The 21,179-nt window shown below is 41.3% G+C and overlaps 1 protein-coding gene across 1 annotated transcript; it reads right to left on the bottom strand.

Moving 5' to 3' along the window:
- Positions 1–255: 255 nt before the first annotated feature.
- On the bottom strand, positions 256–1,215 carry LOC122802214 (olfactory receptor 51G2-like). Its single transcript, XM_044071876.1, has one exon. It carries the CDS (start codon positions 1,213–1,215, stop codon positions 256–258), a length of 960 nt encoding a protein of 319 aa, XP_043927811.1.
- Between the last annotated feature and the right edge of the window lie 19,964 nt (positions 1,216–21,179).

The following is a 21,179-nucleotide window of genomic DNA, read 5'->3' as shown; positions in this document are numbered from 1 at the left end:
TTTTTTCCCCGTTGAAAGGAACTTCTCTGCCCAGCAATAGACACAAACTGACTATAAATTATTATGACCCTACAAAAGGATTACTTTTTTCAGCTGTGTTTGAGCTGTCAATGGTTTGAGAGTGCAGAAGATGACCTTAAGCTCCAGAAGCTAGTGAGCTCTTATTTCCTGTGCAGATTAGTTATCTAAGGATAATGCAGCAGTGATCAAATGATGAACATCATATTTTTTTCTTCTGAAAGTGTTCTTTTTCTGTCATTTGCTAAATCTGATGTTTCTAATTTTTTTGAGGTGCATTAATATTAACCTCAAAACCTCTTTGTTTTTTATGCCATATATTACAGGGTTTAGTATAGGAGGAATACTAATGTGTAGAATGGAAAATATGGTACGCAGGTATGCAGGTAATGTGTTCTTAGAAAGAATGATTGCTAGTGAAAGAGCCCCAGATAAATAAAAAGATAAAATCACAAAAGCATGAGAACTGCATGTGTGGAATGCTTTTAGTCGATCTACCTTGGTCTTTAGTTTTAATGTAGCGCTAATAATCATATAGTAAGAGAGAAAAATTGCTATTGAATCAGGAAGTATTGAGAAAGTAAATGCAAAGTAGAGATAGATGTCTTTCAAAATGGAATCAACACATGCTGCACCTAAAACAGCAAGATATTCACAATATACATTATCAATAAAACTTTTATTGTGATATGGTAAAGAACTAGCTATTGCAGGAACAGGAAGTATAATACAGGCACTTCTGCCCACAACAATTAATCCTCCTTTCAATATAAATGAATTTGTTATTATTGATGAGTACTTCAAAGGTCGACACACTGCAGTGTAACGATCATAAGCCATTAATGCTAACACTGATGATTCCATGACTATTGAAAAGTAAATAAAAAACATCTGTGTAACACAACTATCGATATTTAACATTTGGGAGCCAAACCATAACACTACTAACAACTGAGGCAAAAACATAACCCCTGTAAAAAGCTCTACTGTTGATAATATGGAAATAAAGTAGTACATAGGTTCATGGAGGCTTCGCTCAGTCACTATAATGAACAGAACTGTTATATTTCCTAATAATGACACCAAAAGCATAATGATGAAAGGGATGGAAAACCAGACCTGTATACCATGAAGTCCATTAAAACCAGTTAAGATGAACTCAACTTCTTGACTGCTACACTGATTATATGAAGCCATTGCTGATTTAACAGGCTCAAGTGTAAAGTCAGGAATCTTCCAAATTCTAAATATGAAAACAAAATAAAATTTGTATCAGTACATAGAATAAAAATATTACTTGTCCTGCCACCAAACCGAATGAAAATACTGCCTGTATGAGTATCTGTATTCATGTATATAAAAAAAACAAGGGAAAAAACTATCAATTTTCTATCTGTGTTTCAAACATGTTCCATGTTATCAAAAAATAGTGCAAGCCACTTGGACTTCACATTTACTTGATGATCCCTACTCCCTCACAGTCTGCAAAATCCAACAAACTTCCTTTATATATCTATTTATCTAGAAACAGTGTTTAGGAAGAAAATTGTTAAACATAGATATACTTTAAAAAAAAAAAAAAGAAAAAAAAAACGAATCACACCAGAAATGCACATCCTTAACGCATATACATCCTAAAGTATGCATGAAAGCATAAAGAAATAGAATCCATAAGGACTCACGGCTGTGGCACAAATTAATCACACTTTACAGTAGTAAGATCACTAAACCTTCAATTAAGTATGTTACCTAATGAGAACAATAAAGGTCATTAAATGCTGCTAAAAAACCTCTCCTGAAAATTCAGAACAGAAAATGAAGAACTGCTGGAAGAGACTGAAAATAAAAGCATGAAGCATGTGACAGTAGCAACACCAACTGTAAGCCAGGAGTCAAATTAAATTTGTATACACATGAGCACACCAAAAGTGTCAGAAGTTGCTGAAGGATGGGAGGGGGCAAAAACAAGGCGAGAAATGAATTCTGTAAGACAGAAAAGGTATTTATTTATTTATTTATTTGTATCTACTACCATAATGGATGCAGACAAAAAAGGTCTGAAATATGTACATGCCTGTCAAAATATGCATATTTCCCTATAACATAAAAATGACAGAACATGTTACTTTTCTCTATAAATAATGTTATTACTGGCACTTATTTCAGAAGAATACAGCAATGATATGGTTGAGATATATACCAAGTCTGTCAGATTAAAAAAATACAAACTGTACTTTTCTGTGAAACAAATGGCAAAAGTAAATCATGTAAATGACTGCATAGGACACTGGTGGTTCTTAGCAATAAAGGACTACTTCCTTGCTACTGCACATAACATAATAGCAAATTCCTCAGCATTCTAGATCATGATGTTGTGTTACAAAATGCACTTAGCTGGAAGGACCAGGCCCATTGACACATATACAACTTTATCTTTCTATAATTCAGTTTTCTTATCATGAGTCTAAACCGGGGGAGTTAATATAAGTCTAGTGGCAAAGAAAAATATTTTTTCTGTATTAAGCAGAAATAAATAAGATGCTTATTTCTCATGGATAGGCAGCTCTGAGTACTGGGCAGAATTTCATTGCAACACCCATAATGAAAGCAGAGTATAATGCAAAATCTCAGACTATGGTTATAAATGCACATGAACTAAAGTGACCAGGATGTGTTTTTCAAATTATAGATCTCTATTTTCCTTTGAGATTTCATTACTGCATTTTCATGAAATAACAGCAGGTTACTAAGCTACAGAAGTCATATAAGACTGCAGTTCTAATCCAAGAGCTTCTCAGTGTGATGCACCTCTACATTTCACCCCCTTTGAACTTTTTCCATTTGCAAGCATGACATTGTAATCATACCCTGGATTCAGTACTTGCTACCCTGTGTTTTTTACTGTGTTCGCATTGTGGTGAGATGTGTACATGGCAATGGAAAATTTAAATTCAATAAGTGCTGTGTAGAGGTTTACAACCCCATGGAAACGAGAAACAATGTGGAATGATAATTGCTGCTTAAGCAGCTGAATAGCATGTTAATCAAAAAGAAAGCATGTTGGAGCAATTCAGCAATGTAGAAAGCAACTGTGTAGACTCCGTGCTGGTGTTCCATCTGTATTCAAAAGCTGTTTGACTACAGCCACAGAAAGGAGTTTATACTGATAGAAAAAAACTGTAAAATACATGACATTTGTACAGAACTGACCCTAATATGTGACAACAGGCTGGATGCAGCAAAAGGAGAGTATCAAAGGCACATACATCTTTTTTCTTTGTGCCAGAATAGAAATGGAGCTTTGCTCCCCCACCCACAAATGAACAGTACACATTGCAGACCATGCCTGTCAACCTCTTAGGGTAAGAAATCTGGAGAAAGCCATAAACAATAAGGGAAAAAGGCCTAAAATAGGAACAATTTTTAAATATTGGTCTTATAAACTGAGAAAGTTCATAGAATAACAGGTTTTGTGTTAGCATGAATTTTTCAAAGGGTATGAGATCTGAAACTCAGATGTCTGTCATTATTTTCTGACTTCAATCTTTAATGACTAGGCAATGCTTTGCTAGAAAATCACAGTTTTATGAAAAATGGATAAAAAATATAAAAGAAAAATCTGGACATTCTGTACAGTTAAGAGCATAACTGATCAGAGACAAATCTCAACAGAATCAGGGACAACTCCTCAAATAATCAGGCACAATCAGGGACATTTTCTAAATATTTGTAGTATTAACCTAAAGCATAATAAGAGAAAATGGATTAATACAGGTTTTCTGATGTGAAACTTCTATAACTCTGAATTACTACCATTATTTATTAATGGCAATTCACCACCTTTTCTTCAGCGCTCACCAGTTTTCAGGGGGATTAAGAGGGACAGACCTAAAATTGGAGTCTATATCAGGGACATCCCTGAAGATCAGGAACAGTTGAGAGGTCTGGTTGAGAGATATGATGCAGATGGCTAAAGGTGTGTGTGTGTGCTAATCAAAGTTTAAAGCACTGGGCCTGTAATCAAGGAGCCTCAATCCTCACCACTAACACCAGTAAGGGACATGTAGATTGGGAGGATAAGGACATGCACAGTAAGTGCAATTTCTCTTAAGAGCACATGAACATCACAGTCAGTCTGAGGCTGGTTTCTCCCCATTTCTCTCCAGATCCCCAATAAGACTCCCCACTGGCATAGCTATAGGGTTTAGATCTCAGCCGAGTGTTCAAGCCAAAACCTCCAGTACCCTATCTGTCCAGCCACTACTTCGTGTCCCTGCCCATGTAGCTGACACACACACTCACTTTGAGATTTGATTTATTATTATTATTTATATAAAATTATTATTATTATTATTATTTATAAAATGTAAACTAAAATAAATAATAATAAATAAATGTATATACAAATATACAGACACTCCTGCGGAAGGCTTGTGCAGGTTCACTAGCTCTGCCCCCTTCTGCTCATACTATAAGGTAGTGCTGACTGCCACCAACCACTGCTACCACCTACTATAAAGGCTCTTACCAAAGGGTTCCAATTCTACTGTGTAATGTTACTGTCAATGTTAGAGTTATCCAAATAGTAAGTGTGACCAAGGCCAAGGCTATTTTAGAGTGACCTGTACAGTATCACCAAATGCATGCAAGTACTTTAAGTGCTTAAACTATCTCTACACAAAACAGCCACAGTTAAACGTTTAAATATATTTAATAATAAATAATTAAAACACAAGACAATGTTTATTAAGTCAGCACAATGACATTAGAGAGTTCCGAAATCATCACAGGAAATGCTTTAAAACAACATTATAGGATACTATCACAAATAAAGAAAACATCTAGACTGATCTAACTATTTTCCTATCTATTTCTAAGAGAAATACTAAGATCTAAGTCTTAGTTATAGAGCAAGGCAAATACTGGTGAGTGGATGTTCTTACTATGTCCAAGACAAGATATAAAATGCTCTCTCTTTCGTTCTGGGATAGTTGTTAATTTGATAATACACATTACTGCTCAGTCATTTCAGATTACATCATTCTTGTCACCTCTTGCTTAAGTTCTCAGGCTAACAGAACTTAAAATTTAACATTTCTTTGTGATCTGCAGCTGCCAGGAAGTCACAGAGCAATAAAAGACAGTTTACATTTGAAACCTAGTAACTACCCTGTCTCTTAGCTTGAGATAACACACAGTCGTAAAATGCTTTACTTATCAACTTATTTTCTTAAGAGTTTTGCAAGTTAACTCTGTATGCCCCAATTTCTGCCATGAAACATACATTATATAGGCATAGAGTTTATACACATTTCTGCTTTCTTCCAGCAGGCTGCACTGTGGTTACAATCTTGAAACTCAGCACTTATTTCTTACATTTATTTCATTGAATTGCACTTCTTTAATGCTTATAGGTTCATAGGTTCATAGGTTCGTACTAGGCTATCTGCCCTAGGGCATTTATAAGCCTAGCCAGAGTGTATGTGGCTTACACCACCCCTTAGGATGAGAATACTACGCCCTTTTAGGGTTTAGTTTACTATGCCTCTGTCTAGTAGTGACACAGAGATGACCCCATCTCCCATCCACTGATTTCTCTTGAATAGAGTCAGTGAGGGGCTCTGCCTAACATGGACTGGGATTCTGTTCCAGAGTGTAGGGAGCATCTGGGTTATGAATCTGTCCCTCCAGCACATTCTATTTATTTCTGTGTTGAGGTTTAAGTCACTTGTTCTCGTGGCTCTGATGGATTTGGATTTTCTGAGGTGGAGCATGTCCATTAATTCAGGATTGGACATGGCCTTGTACGTCAGGCACAGATCACCTCTGAGTAGGCGGTATGCGACTGAATAGAGCTGGAGTTTTTTCAGTCGGGCAGCATATGACAAATGTTTAAGACCCTTTATCCTCTTGGTGAGGAACTTTTGGGGTCTTTCCAACTGCTGCAGGTGTCGGGTGAGATACATCCCAAATGGGGCATTGTACTCAATCATTGGCCTAATAAGAGAAGAGTACAGGGGCACAATGACCTCTCTTGATCTAGATGTGAAACTCTTCATGATAAGGTGGGCAATATAGAAGGTCTTCCTAACCACTTTGGCAATGTGAGTGTCAAATGAGAGGTTACTGTCAACCTGGGTCCCTAGGTCCCTGATTACCTCTTCCCAATGGATTACCGCCTATGTGGTAATTTGTCGGTACCTTGTTTTTCCCAAAGGGTATGACTATACATTTTTTGACATTCAGCTTAAGGCCATGGCTCTGGCACCAATTATCTGTTTCTATGAGGCCTCTCTGAAGGATGTTTGTGTCCGCTGGAGTATCAATTATGGCGCCCAGTTTGCAGTCATCTGCGAACTTTGTCAGCCACAATCCTCCTATGTTTGCCTGTACCTCGGAAAAATAAATGCCGAACAAGAGGGGTCCCAGGACTGAGCCCTTTTTGGACACTGCTTGTGTCTGGCTTAGAATAGTCTGACATAGCTCCAGCAACTCTGACCCTGTGGGTTCTGTCCTTGAGCCAGTTTGCAACCCATCTTGTGACATATGGGTTTACATTTAAGCTGGTGAGTTTGTCTATGATGCCCGAGTGGGGTATTGTGTCAAAGGCTTTTGCAAGGTCAAGGTAGGCTGTGTGAACTGCCTTACCCTCATCAATGGCCTTAGTGACTGTTTCAAAAAAGTCGACTAAGTTCAAAAGGCAGGATCTGCCTTTGACAAAGCCAAATTGGGTAGGATCCAATGTCTGTAGGTCCCCAATGTCTTTGTTTATGAGTTCCATAATGATCCTCTCCATAGCTTTGCAGACCAGGCTCGTCAGGCTTATGGGGCAGTAATTTCCAGGGTCCGTAGAAGCACCGCCTTTGTGAAGTGGGACCACTGTTGCCGTGCCACTCTTTATCCTGTAGTAAGGCTAAGATTAAACAGCAGCCTTATGTGCGGGTTTAGTTCCTCTTGAGTTCATGTAGCACACAGCCGGGACACCATCCGGTCCCATTGATGCTGTGTTTTTAGCTTTAGAGAGGCGGCTCTCACCTGGGCATCTGAGATGTTAGGGAGGCTACACTCTGCTGGGATAGTTATTTCTCCTTTTGGGGAGGGAGGAGAAATTTGCACTGAACCTGTCTGCCAGAATGTTGACAATGTCAGTGGGTTCAGTGTATTTTGTGTCATTTTGGACTAACTCTGAGCATATCTGGGAGTTTCCACCCAGGTTTCTAACATAGCTAAAGAAGGCCTTGTGATTGTCTTTTGTGTCTTTTGCGATTTTTCTCTCAAAGTTGGCCTTGGATGATTTTATGAGTGATCGTAGTTTTTTGCTAGTACTGATCAGAGATGCCTTCCCTTTTAGGGATTTTGTTCTGTCATGTAGTAGCTTCCTCCTCCTGTTGTAAAGGTTGTTTATGGCTGGGGTCCACCAGACTGGGCACCTGCCTTTGGGGGAATGGGTCTTGGTTTTATTTGGGATTGCATGATCCATGCATTCTTGAAGGTGCCCATAGAAGGCATTTGCAAAGGATTCAGCAGTGTGGGTTGTGGTTTCCACTGGCCCAGGGGCCTTGAAAGATACCACTTCAGTCTTAAGAAGTATGAAGTTTGCTTTTGAGAAGTTCTTCACTGTGGTCTTTTGTGCAGGGGGTGGATGTGGATTTCCAGTGAGATTAATTTATGGTCTGATCTTACCAAAGAGGGATGTACTTCGGTGTGGAGCATTTTGTCCCCATGTTTGTGATGATCAGGTCTAGTATATTGTCTCCTCTTGTGGGAATGGTGACTAGTTGTTCCATTGCATTTGAGTTTATGAATTCTAGGAACCTTTGGGCTAGGGTGTTGGGGCTTGAGTAATGTTCCCAGTCTATGTTTGGGTAGTTGAAGTCTCCCAAAATGATGGTATTTGGAGAGACATTCATACTCTCCAGTGTCTTCAGGAAGGCTGTGTGGGGTGGTCTGTAGCATGCTACAAACTGTAAGGCAGTTTTGCCTATGGTTAGTTGCACCTGGATAGTCTCCGATGCTTCGTGCATTGCCACTAACCTGGAGGTGTGGGTATCTTTGATGAAAATGGATACTCCTCCTTTTGTGTTTCGGTCCAAGTTTTGGAGCCGGAAAGCATGATATGAGGTAAAACCTGATAGTGCTGGGGTGCTCTCAGGAGCCTTGAACCAGGTTTCAGTCACTGCACAGACATCGATGTTCTCCATACTGAGGAGGGCTTTGCATCTTGAGGTTTATACTTCTGGCATTGAGCAGCATTACCCTTAGTTTTTTTCTACTTGTGTTTTCTAGGGAGGTACGTTTGTCATTTGAGCCTTGCCTAAAAAAGGCACTATGGGGGTGGCAAGAGCCTTGGCCAATATCCAGAAGCCCAGGGTGACAGGTGCAAGCCATCCCTTGTGGCTTGTCAAGCATGTCATCCCAAGCAGACAGACACTGGATCCCCTTAGAATGACACCAGTAATTAAGCCAATTGTTAAAACTGATCATTTTGTCTTTGTACTGTGGCATCATTCTTGGTGAGGGTAAGATGCTGCTCAGGGTCAGGGTCATAGCCTGGGCTACATAATCAGAGAGCTCCTCTATGTCTCTTTTCATGTAGTCCAGGGAGGTACGTCTCAAGTCGTTCACACCGGCATGTACAATGACTGAGTCATATTTGTACTTGCTGTGGAGTGACCTGAGTGCTTGTGTTATGTGGCGGATTCTAGCTCCCGACAGGCAGCTTACTGTGACCCTCTCCTTGTTCAGTCTGGTGAGCGGGACGTCAGTGTGCCTGACTATGGAGTCACCTATTATAAGTGTGTCTAGCATGTTGTTTGGCCTTAAGGGCTGTGACTGTTTAGCACACTGACTTTGTGAACTATGTGTTGCATGTGCTATGTCTTGAGGTGGTGGTTGCTTGGGTGTCTGCTTTGGAGGCCTCTGTTGTTTTGGTAGATTTTTAATCAGCCTCCAGTATGTTTTTGTGTGTTTATGTGTTTGGTTTGCAGTTGTGATAGTTCTAAGTGAGACTGGGTTTGTGGTGTGCGTGGTTACCTTCTCCTCCTGACTGGTCTTGCCAGTACTGAATTGAGAGAACTCAGCCTCCAGTTTGGCTATATAGTTGCATCTCTCGCATATATTTGTATTTGTTGGGAGGAGGAGAGGGTTGTCTGTGTACATGAGGCAATTGTAACATTGCCTCAAAATTCCCAGATTCACCAGCTGAACAGGAGAGGATGCCAGCAACTGACCCTTCGACATGCTAGAAATAGTGAAAAAGATTGCTGTGTAACTGAGTCAGAAAGGACCTATAATTATGGTATACAGCTAATCTACTACATTTTGCACTGTTATAATGTTTTTTTTACTGTTTCACTGCATTTTTGTACTGTTTTATACTGTTTTAACTGTATTTTTCATTGCTACATAGTTTCATTATTGTAATTGCATTTTTACTGAATGACTTAACTGTAACCTGCTTTTTCATACTGAGAGTTGTATTGTCTGTTTGTGAGTGCTCTGTCTGTGTTTTTTCCATCTCTTTCAACTTTCTGATTTAATAGTCTGAATTTGCGCTTGTTTCCTACCTTTTTTTGTAATTAGCCTAGTCTAGATACATATTTGCTATCTCCAGGACTGTTGGTAAGCTTCTGAGCCCACCAAACCTTTCTCTGTTGGAGGGAAGCCTTCTAGCTTATCAGTGGGAGTGGGAAGCACTAAATAGCTTATCTACCACAATATAAGTGGTTTCTGGCCCAGAAATTGTGGTTATTTGCCATTTGGGCACTTTTTCTAAATCGTTCGGCTTGTTTCCCACTTCTCCTGTAACTAATCTAGTCCAAATACAGATTTGCTGTATCCAGGACTGTATGTAAGCTTCTGAGCCCCCAAGCCTTTCTGTGTTGGAGGGAAGCCTTCTAGCTTATCAGTGGGAGTGGTAAGCACTAGGTATCCTATCCACCACAATAGGAGTGGTTTCTGGCCCAGAAATTTTAGTTTATTGGCCATTTGGGAAGTTTTGTTCCATCTCTTTCAACTTTCTGATTTAAAAGCCTGAATTTGCTCTTGTTTCCCACCTTTCCTATAACTAGTCTAGTCCAGATACAGATTTGCTGTATCCAGGACTGTTGGTAAACATCTGAGTGCACCAAGCCTTTCTGTGTTGGAGGGAAGCCTTCTAGCTTATCAGTGGGAGTGGTAATCACTAAGTAGCGTATCTGCCAAAGAGGAGTTGTTTCTGGCCCAGAAATTGCAGTTATTGGCCATTTGGGCAGTTTTTCCTTTTCTTTCAACTTTTCTGGTTTAAAAGTCCATGTTGGAGGTTGTTTCCCACTTCTCCTGTAACTAATCTAGTCTAGATACAGATTTGCTCTATCCAGGACTGTATGTAAGCTTCTGAGCCCCCAAGACTTTCTGTGTTGAAGGGAAACCTTCTAGCTTATCAGTGGGAATGGTAAGCACTAGGTAGCCTATCTACCACAAGAGGAGTGGATTCTGGCCCAGAAATTGTAGTTTATTGGCCATTTGAGCAGTTTTTTCCATCTCTTTCAACTTTCTAATTTAAAAGCCTGAATTTGTGCTTGGTTCCCACCTTTCCTGTAACTTGTCTAGACCAGATACAGATTTGCTGTATTCAGGACTGCTGGTAAGCTTCTGAGCCCATCAAGCCTTTCTCTGTTGGAGGGAACATTCTAGCTTATCAGTGGGAGTGGTAAGCACTAAGTAGCTTATCTACTACAAGAGGAGTGGTTTCTGGCCCAGAAATTGTACTTTATTGGCTGTTTGGGCAGTTTTTCCATCTCTGTCACCTTTCTGGTTTAAAATCCCATATTTGTGCTTGTTTCCCATCTTTCCGGTAACTAGTCTGGTTCAGATATAGACTTTATGTATCCAAAACTGTTTGTAAGATTCAAAATGGTGCCAAAGTCTGCTCTTCAATTTTTTCCTTAGATCTCCTAGTTCTCTCCTCTCCTGCACTTTTACTAGCTTATTAGTCTAGCACTTTGCCAGAATTCTTGTAGCAATTATTGTGCACACAAAAGTGATATCAGCACTAAATGTTCTACAAGGAAACAACTCTAGTACTTAATATTAATGCCCACCCCTCCAGGCCTGTCTAAAGGTCAGTTCCCTATGCTTTTTCCTATTATGCTGGTGAACTTGGGCATCCTGAGGCAATGCAGCCACTGCCTCATGTACACTGATAACCATCTCCTCTTACCTACCAACACTCAGACTTCTGAGAGATGCACTTATATATCCAAATTAGAATCCAAGCAGTCTCCAGCCAAGACTGGAATAGCTGGTCAAGAGGAGAAATTCAACACATGCACCACATCACATGGAACACATATCCCTCCAGAATACACACCAGCACTGCCTTCACATAAAAACACATACCACACACACACCTTCACAGAGGCTCTCAATAAAAATATACCCAAACAGCAGAGACTGCCAAGGCAGAAATGCACTCGACCACCAAAACACAACACTAATCACAAGACACATAACTCTCCTAAACAGTGTGCCATTAAACCAAAGCCCCTAAGGCAAAACAGCATGCCCAACACAGTAGTCATAGGTGACTCAATAGTGAGGCACACTGATGTCCCACTCACTAGGTTGAATAAGGAGAAAGTAACAGTTAGCTCCCTGTCAGCTGCCAGGATCTGCCACATAATGCATGCACTCAGGTCCCTCAACAACAGGTACAAATATGTCTCTGTCATTGTACATGTGGGTGTGGATGATCTGGGAAGTACCTCCCTGGACTACATGAAAAGAGACATGGAGAAACTCTCAGATTATATAGGCCAGGTGGGTATGACCCTAGCCCTGAGCAGCATCCTATCATCACCCACAATGATACCACAGTACAAGCAGAAAATGATTAATTTCAACAACTGGCTAAGTTTCTGGTGTCATTCTAAGGTGATTCAGTATCTGTTTGCCTGGGATGACATGACTGACAGACCTCGATGCTTTGCCAGAGATTGCCTGCATCTGTCACCCCTGGGCTTCCAGATAATGGCGAAGGCTCTTGCCACCTCTATAGTGCCTTTTTTAGGGTGTGTTCCAAAGACCTAATTACCACCATAACAGCTACAGATAAATGCACTCTGAGGGTCATGCTGCTTAATGCCAGAAGTCTAAATCTCAAAATGCACTCACTCAAAGCACTCCTTAAAATTAAGAACATTAACGTTTGTGCTGCAACATAGACCTGGTTCAAGGCAGCAGAAAGCACCCCTGCACTACCAGGCTATAACTCATTACACACCTTTCGGCCCCAGAACTTGGACTGAAGATCCAAATGTGGTGGTGTTTCCATATTCATACAGGATGCACACACCACCAGACTGGCAGCCCAACATAACGCATCAGAGATACGTCAGGTGCAGCTAACATTAGATAAGACAGTGATTCAGGTCGTAGCCTGCTATAGGTCCCCAACTATGTCCCTAGACTCATACTCCATGTTCCTAAACACACTGGAGAATATTATGGTCCAATCTAACACTCTCATATGGGGCGACTTCAACTACCCCTCCAGCAACTGGGAAAACTACTCATGTACCAATACACATGCCCAACGTTTCCTGGAATTCATTAATTCCAATGCCCTGGACTAACTCACTCTTACTCCCACTAGAGGTAGCAACATCCTTGACTTGGTCATTACTAACATGGGTGACAATTGCTCTATGCCAATTGTCAACTCGTCCTGGTTAGATCTGACCACAAACTAATCACCTTGGAAATCCACATCCCTTCAAGCCCCCCCCCCCCCCCGCAAAGGTAACCACCATGAAAAAATTTCTCCAAAGCTAACTTTGGGCTCCTAAAAACAGAGGTGGCTAACTTCAAGGCACGGATGCAAATGAAGAATAGTTGCATGACTGCCAAATCATACACCAATGCACTGTACGAACACGTACACAAATGCATGGATCTCGGCATTCCAAATAGAACCAAGACGCTCTCCTCCAAAAAAATGAAGCCAATCTGGTGGTCCCCTGCCATAAACAAACTGTACAACAGAAGGAGGAAACTGATGCAGAATGAGGTAAAGTCCCAAGACTGGAAAAACTCCCTTAGCAGCCTCAACAAAAAGTTGAGATCCCTCATCAAATCCTCTAAAGCTAGCTATAAAAACAGAATTGCAGCAGATAGTAAAGACAACCACAAGGCCTTCTATAGTTATGTAAAGAATCTCCACAGCAATACCCAGATTTGCTCTGAGCTACTGCACAATGGTACCTCCTATACTGAGCCAACAGATACTGCCAATATACGGGCCGACAGATTCAGTGCCAACTTAACCCTCTCTCCCCCCAAAGGTCCAATCACAATACCAGTAGATTGCCAGGCACCCAGTATTACTGCTGCACAGATGAAAAGAGCACTGTCCAAGGCCAAGAATACAGCTTCTATGGGACCTGACAATATTCATGGCTGTGTTCTACATGAAGTACAGAGTGAACTGGGACCTCACCTGTGTGCCCTATTCAGTCACAGCCTCACCTTAGGCTCTATCTCTACTGAATGGCACACAGCTACAGTAATCCCTTTCCACAAAGGAGGACCAAATACAGATGCTAGGAACTATCATCCCACTTGTCTGATGAGTCTGATATGCAAAGCTATGGAATGCATCATCAAGGACCTAATAAAAAAGGATATAAGGAATCTACAAACTCTGGATCCCACACAGTTTTGTTTTGTGAAGGGTAGATCATGCATAATCAACTTGGTCGACTTCTTTGAGTCAGTCACCAGAGCTGTGGATGAAGGCAAGGTGGTTCATGCAGCCTACTTTAATCTGGCCAAGGCCTTTGATACCATTCCCCTCTCTCAGAATCATAGAAAAACTCACTAAGCTAGGCATCAACCCCTATATCACTATGTTGGTTGCAAACTGGCTCACAAATAGAACCCACAGTGTGAAAGTAGCTGACTCATAGGTTCATAGGTTCATAGGTTTCATGGGTTGGTACTAGGCTATCAGCCCTAGGGCCTATACAAGCCTAGCCATAACAATTCCCTGTCTATTTCTTCCCACATTATTTACTTTCCTGGACCCCTGTCTAGCAGGGCGACTGACGTGATCCCTGGGGTGAATTTCCTTTCTCCCATCCAATTGTCAAGGTTCCTCTTGAAGAGGTCCAAAGAGGCACTCTGCTTGACATGTATGGGCAATCTATTCCAGAGTCTGGGGAATCTCTGGGTCAGGAATCTATCCCTCCAGCATGTTTTGTTTATTGTGATGACAAGGTTTAGATCCCTGGAGCATGTAGCTCTGAGGGATTGGGATTTCTTTAAGTGTAGCATGTCCAACAGCTCTGGGTTTGACATGGCCTTGTATGTTAAGCAGAGATCGCCTCTGAGTAGATGATATGCGACAGAGTATAGCTGGAGTTTTTTAAGGCGGTCAGCGTAGGGCATCTGCTTGAGACTCCAAATCAGACTGCTGACTAATCACAAGTGGAGTCCCTCAAGGCTTGGTCCTGGGTCCTCTCCTGTTTGGCATTAACTTCTCTGACGTCGAGACCAACACAAAGGGACTCTGGCTGACAAAGGTCACAAACAGTTGCAAGTTGGGAGTTATTATTAATGCCACAAGAAATGTTGACATCCTACAGAATGGCCTCACTGAGACCAACAACTGGTGTCAGAACCATGGCCTTAATCTCAATGCCAAAAAATGTGCCATCAACCCCTTTAGAAATAACCTGGTTCCCATGAATTAACACATCAATGGTAGTCCACTGAAGACAAAAGGTGTTTTAATAGATCTGGGAACACAGGTTGACAGCATCCTCTCTTTTGATCACCACATTGCCACTGTGGTCAGAAAGTCCTTCTATGTGGCACATCTCATTACTAAGGGTTTTGCATCCAGGAAGAAAGAGGGAATTATCTCCCTCTACTCCTCCCTCATTAGGCCAATCATTGAGTACAATTTCCCATTTGGCATGTACCTCACTAGACACCTACAACATCTGGAGAGGCTGCAAAAGTACCTCACAAAGAGGATCCTAGGCATTAAACACTTGTCCTGTATGGACAGACTCAAAAAACTCCAACTATTTTCTGTCTCATATCGCCTACTTAGAGGTGATCTCTGCTTGAATTACAAAGCAATGTCTGACCCAGCTCTATTAGAAATGCTACATCTAAAGAAATCTCAATCCCTCCACACCACATGCTCCAGAGACCTCATCCTCATTACCACAATCAAAAGAATGTACTGGAGGGACAGCTTCATAACCCAGAGACTGCCCATGCTATGGAATAGACTTCCCATACTTGTCCAGCAGAGCACCTTGCTGACCCTCTTCAAGAGAAATCTTGATGATTGGATGGGAAATAGAAAATTCACCCTGGCCAATAACTCCAGTGGCTCTACTTGACAGAGGCCCTGGGAACTATGGTTGGGTGGCACAATGCCAGGGTAATCCTGTGGCTAGCTTGTAAAGGGCCCAGGGCCATTAGCCTAGTACACACCTATGAACCTATAACACAGTTTTCTTACATTTGTGAAACAAGCTTGTGGATCATATTAATATTTACAATGACATAGAATTATTTTCAAAATTATATCTAGCTGGGCTGGCAGCCTTCACTCAGACCATTCATAGTTACATTGTAGCATATGCAATATGTAGCCTTTGAAATGTCGGTATTTCCATCTAAAAAGCAGTACTTCTCTGTGCAGATACATCCAAAAGTAATATTTCTTATGTGTTCAACATTTGGCTCCCGTTCACTTTCCCTAGCTACCCATTTGTCAAAAGTGTAAATTCAGGGCTGTCATTATGGTGATGATGCAAATGAGGTTTGAACTCATAAGAACTGCTGAATTCCCAAAAATTAGATCCATGTAGGGATGTGAAAATAGTGCATGCACTCCCTCAGTGTTTGTGTTTATAGGATGGCAACTGTGAATGGTTATATCAGGTGGTTTTATCAGGTCACACTTACAAAGTGTTATATGTAGGTCTGTCAAGGTCGGAAATGCAAGGAAGCAGTGCACAGTTCACAGGTTCTGTTTCATTAACATCCCAACTTCCTCTTCATTTGTTGGCAAATTGTGTTCTCTCTATCCGGTCTTTAGTATTATTTAGTATAAAAGAAAAGATAAAAAACAACAAGGGAGAAATAGTTTAAATGAGGAAAAACAACCTATGACATAAACAGTAGAGCATGTTAGTATGCATGAGACATGTCTAGATAGGTCTGGATTTCAACTCTCACTCCAATGCACTTTCAGAAAACTGGATGGGAGCCTTATACCTCTTTGCCATGCAAACAGCTTTGCAGCAAAGAACTGAAGTCATTTTCACATAATCAACTGCAACAAAATGTAGATTGATATCAAGCTATAAACTGCTGTTTATACATTTATTATATTTGGACCTAGTGCACTTAGTGATCACACAACCTGTTATGATTATTGATTGCACATTTACAACTTTTTCTTACCTTTCTGTGTTTCCTGGTCCTCCAGCAGTTATCTGACCAGTACTCTGAGACATGTTGTCTGTAAGCCATGGTATATCACTGGCCTTAAAATGGGTAAGGATATTAACCGGCAATAATATTATATGCATTTGCCAACAACTGAAGGGAAGGTTGGATGGCACAAACAAGCACAGACTGCAATTTTTGTGGGGAACAAAGCTGAGTCACTGTTATGGCACATGCAATGGTACAACTGATCTGTTGCAGGCGAAACAAAGCTGAATTACTGTTATGTCACATACAAGCATAGACTGTTCTATTGGGGAAAGCAAAGGTGAATTACTATTATGCCACAAACAAGGGTAGACTGTTGTTTTGGGGCTGGGAAGCAAAGGTGAGTTACTGTTATACCACAAACAAGGATATGTTGCTATTGTTACTCTGCTTGTTTTGTATCCTGCCTGTTGTTCATATTTCACATCTCTAGACTGTTCGATGTTTCTCCAGTAAGTATTACTGAGTGACTACCTTTTTTATTTTATCGGGAAACAGGTATTTTGTAGTTATGTGATACTTAAGTAATTATCCTTCTGTTGTATTTTAGGATATCTAGAAGTATGCCACTCGGATGTGTAAATCCCCATAGAACCCCCTTAAAAGATGGTGAGAACCAGGTGATAGTAGATACCTTTAGGCAACATGGGGCTTTTCTACTCAAAAGGGGATGCAGAGATATGGGATGCCATATGCAAATATGGCATCAGCCGGTGGATGACTTGAATGCCATGGGTGGAAAGACACAATGTCCGAGTAGGTGCAACACAGGGCCACTGACATTATAACATCTAGTATTCCAAAATTATAACATCTGCAAGGATGAGAGCAGCTGCTGTGGGCTGTGACCACATGGCTACTGGGAAGACCCTGCAAGGGAGCCACCATTAACAAACAATGAACAGTTTCTCGACAATATCCAGGATTGTGACAACTCACTGGAGTCTGCAGTACAGCATATCCCAGATGTTGGATCCACACTTTCACAGACAGCACTCATGTCTGAGGAAGAGCTTCCAGGCAAGCTTTAGTATCTCTACAGTTGAATACTGTTGCATAGAAAAACAATTAAAATCTGGATGTTATGTGTCACTTTTTTTTTTTTTGAGGAGGGATTGAAGATTGTTACAGTTACAAGCTTAAGTTGGAGTTGTCAGCCATGTTCTTGTTGAAAATAAACTTTAACTGTAAAGTGGTAAATGTGTTACCCCCTGTGTTACTGTTAATTGTGATGATGTTGCCCTTAACTCTTGCTTAACTTCTTCCAGGACCATCTGGACTTCAGAGGAGTATGTCTTCTGCAGATGGTAAGCAAAACATTTTTAAATCAGTATTGCTGAACAATTTAAAGAAATATTGTAGTGTGTGAAGTTGATCTCAGGCCTGTTGTGTATATTTTTGTGCTGTATATAATAGTGGAAGCACTGTCAGTTTGTTGCATATATTGTACTATAGTAGTGCAGGTATTAATGTATTCCTGTTTTTCTTGATTTTTATCACAGGTGATCATGACAGTGGGAGTGCGGGCCCTGTGCCATCTGATGTCTGTGTATCAGCAGACTAGTGATGATGGTGCAAAACTGAGGCATAATTGGGGGGGGGGTGCAGAGGTAGAATCTGATGCAGATTCAGCCATCCCCTACATTTTCATCGGACACAGCCAGTAGTCTTACGAATTTCCAGTCCACTGAGCCCACAGATATTAGACAGGTGGATGGTGAGGACCTTGGTCAGGCAAGTGTGGCTATTGCAGTTTCAGTGCCTGTTGACTCTGGCTGTAGCCAAATTGTGGGTGAGGTGTCATGCAGGAGGGTTGATAGAGGTGCCCAGAGGGCCTGCTGTCCCTCCTCCACCTGGTGAAGGTATCTGTTCCTGGGTCAATCAACGTATGTTTAGGGCCATCATGGAGGCACAGGCATGCTCAAAAAGGTGCTCCAGACAAATGGACAGTGCAGTGGTGCAGTGGTTAACATTGTCATCTCACAGCAAGAGGTTCTTTGGTTTGATTCTCAGCTGGGGTGCCTTCTGTGTGGAGTCTGCATGTTCTCCATGCATTCATGTGTGTTTTCTCCAGGTACCCTGTTTTCTTCCCATGTTACAACGACATGCATCCGAAGCATTTCTCCTCAGGGCTTCTGTTGAAAGTTGGTTAATTCTAAGTCAGACTTTCCTGGTAAACAAAAGTTAAATAAATAAAAACAAATAAATAAATGCTCAGGGTTGTAGATGTGGCAAAGTGTGACATGTGTGACTGCCTCCACTGTGTTGCCGATTCAGTGGATTGGATAAATGACACATTGGAATACGGGGTGTGTGTGATGGAGTGAGGAGAAGTGTCTGTCATAAAATGAGCAATGTCTTTGATGTAACATCACCTGGGAGGGGAACAACATCCTTGTGGGTATAGGTCAGCCATAACATCTGCTGTTAGCCTATGTGGCCATGCCCAGTTATGTTGCCATAGTGACAGTGCTTCCACTGCTCCATCAGTGAGTGTGCTGTCCACACCCAGATGTTACAGGCCATGAGGTTGTGGTCCTGGGCATTCCCATGAAGTCTGCTCATCCTGCAGGCATCAGTTATGTTCAGATAGCACCACTGTATCTGACCTTTCCAATGGAGGTGCCAGTGCAACTCCTGGCAGAGACAGTTCTCATGGTCAGGGGTGACAATGAAAAACTGCCACCTTTCCCATGCATGATGGCTCATACCTATCCAATATACCAAGATGTAGAGCTAGCACTGAGCTTAGTTGTGTTCATGCAGACACTCATATACCACTTTCACCTGGAGGACTCCTAAATACACACACACACACACACACACACACACACACACACACACACACACACACACACACACACACACACACACACACACACATTTACATAGTTCAGCCTGCCTGCTTCTCTTTTTATATTTCCATACACTCAACAACCTTTTTTGTCAGACTAGGCCTCCTGCTTGTCCACACAACACCCTGTGCAAGTGATGATAACTGTGCCATATCCCTGCTTTCTATCTTCTAGACTGAGGAATACAAAAGCTTTGTGTTAGATGCTCAGGGTGCAGAGCTACATTAGTGTTTAATATATTTGCATTTGTGATGTTGAACTGATAATTGTACCTTTGACTTATATTGGCCTTGGCAAGTTACACAGTTGATACCATAATTTCACAACTTTATAGGTTGTGAAGCTAGAAACTGCAATGTATATCCTTACTTTCTAACTTCTCTATTTAATATTTTTCAACTACAAATGTATGGTGCACATTATAAGTCACACCGTAATATTCAGATCTTAGGATTGTATGAAAGCACTGCAGCCAAATCTCATGAGAACGGTGATACAGTATAATGCTCTCTTTTGCATATACCTCACCAGACACTTGTAGCAGCTGATGAGACCACAGGGCTTTTACAGTAAGATAACACACGCCCTACAAACCATACCATGATGTATGTGGACAGATCAAAAGCCATGTCACTGTAATCTGTCTGGTATACAATGAGGTGCCATCTGCCTGGTGTCCAGGCCAGTGTCTGACCCTGCCCTGATGGGATGACTACATATCCAAAATCTGATCTAGCTGATGACATAACAGTGTCCCACAGGCTGTTGTAAAATGCTTTCTGTAATGTCAGGCAAGAGCTCACATACACACACACACACACACACACACACACACACACACACACACACACACACACACACACACACACACACTTGACTGCAGTGAGAATAGAACTCCTACCTATCTAAGTACACAGACTACAGAACACAGTACATAACACAATTGCCATGGCACAAGTCTGACATCTGCAGGATGACAGCTAAACATATAGTACATGACATCAGCAGGCCATGTGTGACATAATATGTTCATGTGAGGCTACTGCTATAATGGCCCTAGTTTCAGAGGTACATAGGAAGTTACTAGGCAAATGGCCCCAGGGCCTTTTCAAGCCTAGAAAAGTTGTACCATTCTTCCCTTATAGACCAAGATATGTAGCCTGTATTTACAAATCCATGATCAGCACTGTCTGCCCCTGTCTACGAGTGGCATAGGTGAAACTGCAGGGGTAAATTTACAAATTCCCATCCAGTTGTCCATATTACACTTAAATAGAGTTATTGAAGAGCTGAGTTTTATGTGAATTGGGAGTCTGTTCCATAGGTGTGGCTATATCTGGGAGACATATCTATCTCTCCAGCATTACCTGTTGATCTTGCAGGCTAGGTTAAGGTCCCTACAGCGAGGGGGTCTTGTTCCCTTTGATTTACAGAAATGCAGCATTTTCATTAATGCATGGTTCGAGAGTTCTCTGTAGGCCAGACACAAGTTACCTTCCAGCAGTATATACGATACAGCATGCAATGGTGCAATGACAGGACCTTCAGTCTGTCCATATAGGTCATGTGTTGAAGTCCTTTGATTTTCTTGGTGAGAAACTTCTTAGGTCTCTCCAGCTTTTACAGGTGTCTGGTATGGTACATGCAAAAGGCAGGATTGTACTCTATTATTGCTCTGATGAGAAATGAGTACCATGGATTGATAACATCATTAGTCTTGGATGCTATGCCCTTACTTATGAGGTGTGCAATGTAAAAGGCCTACCTTACTACTGTGAACACACGATGATCAAATTTGAGGCTGCT

Source organism: Protopterus annectens, chromosome 5.part0 (genome assembly GCF_019279795.1).
Source record: "Protopterus annectens isolate FY-2018-M chromosome 5.part0, PAN1.0, whole genome shotgun sequence".
NCBI lineage: Eukaryota > Metazoa > Chordata > Ceratodontiformes > Protopteridae > Protopterus > Protopterus annectens.
Note: the sequence above shows the minus strand (reverse complement) of the source record. Positions and strands in the feature narration are given on the sequence as shown.

Excerpts from the sequence above, each read along its gene's own strand:
- LOC122802214 (XM_044071876.1), bottom strand. The coding sequence starts at position 1,215 with ATGGCTTCATATAATCAGTGTAGCAGTCAAGAAGTTGAGTTCATCTTA.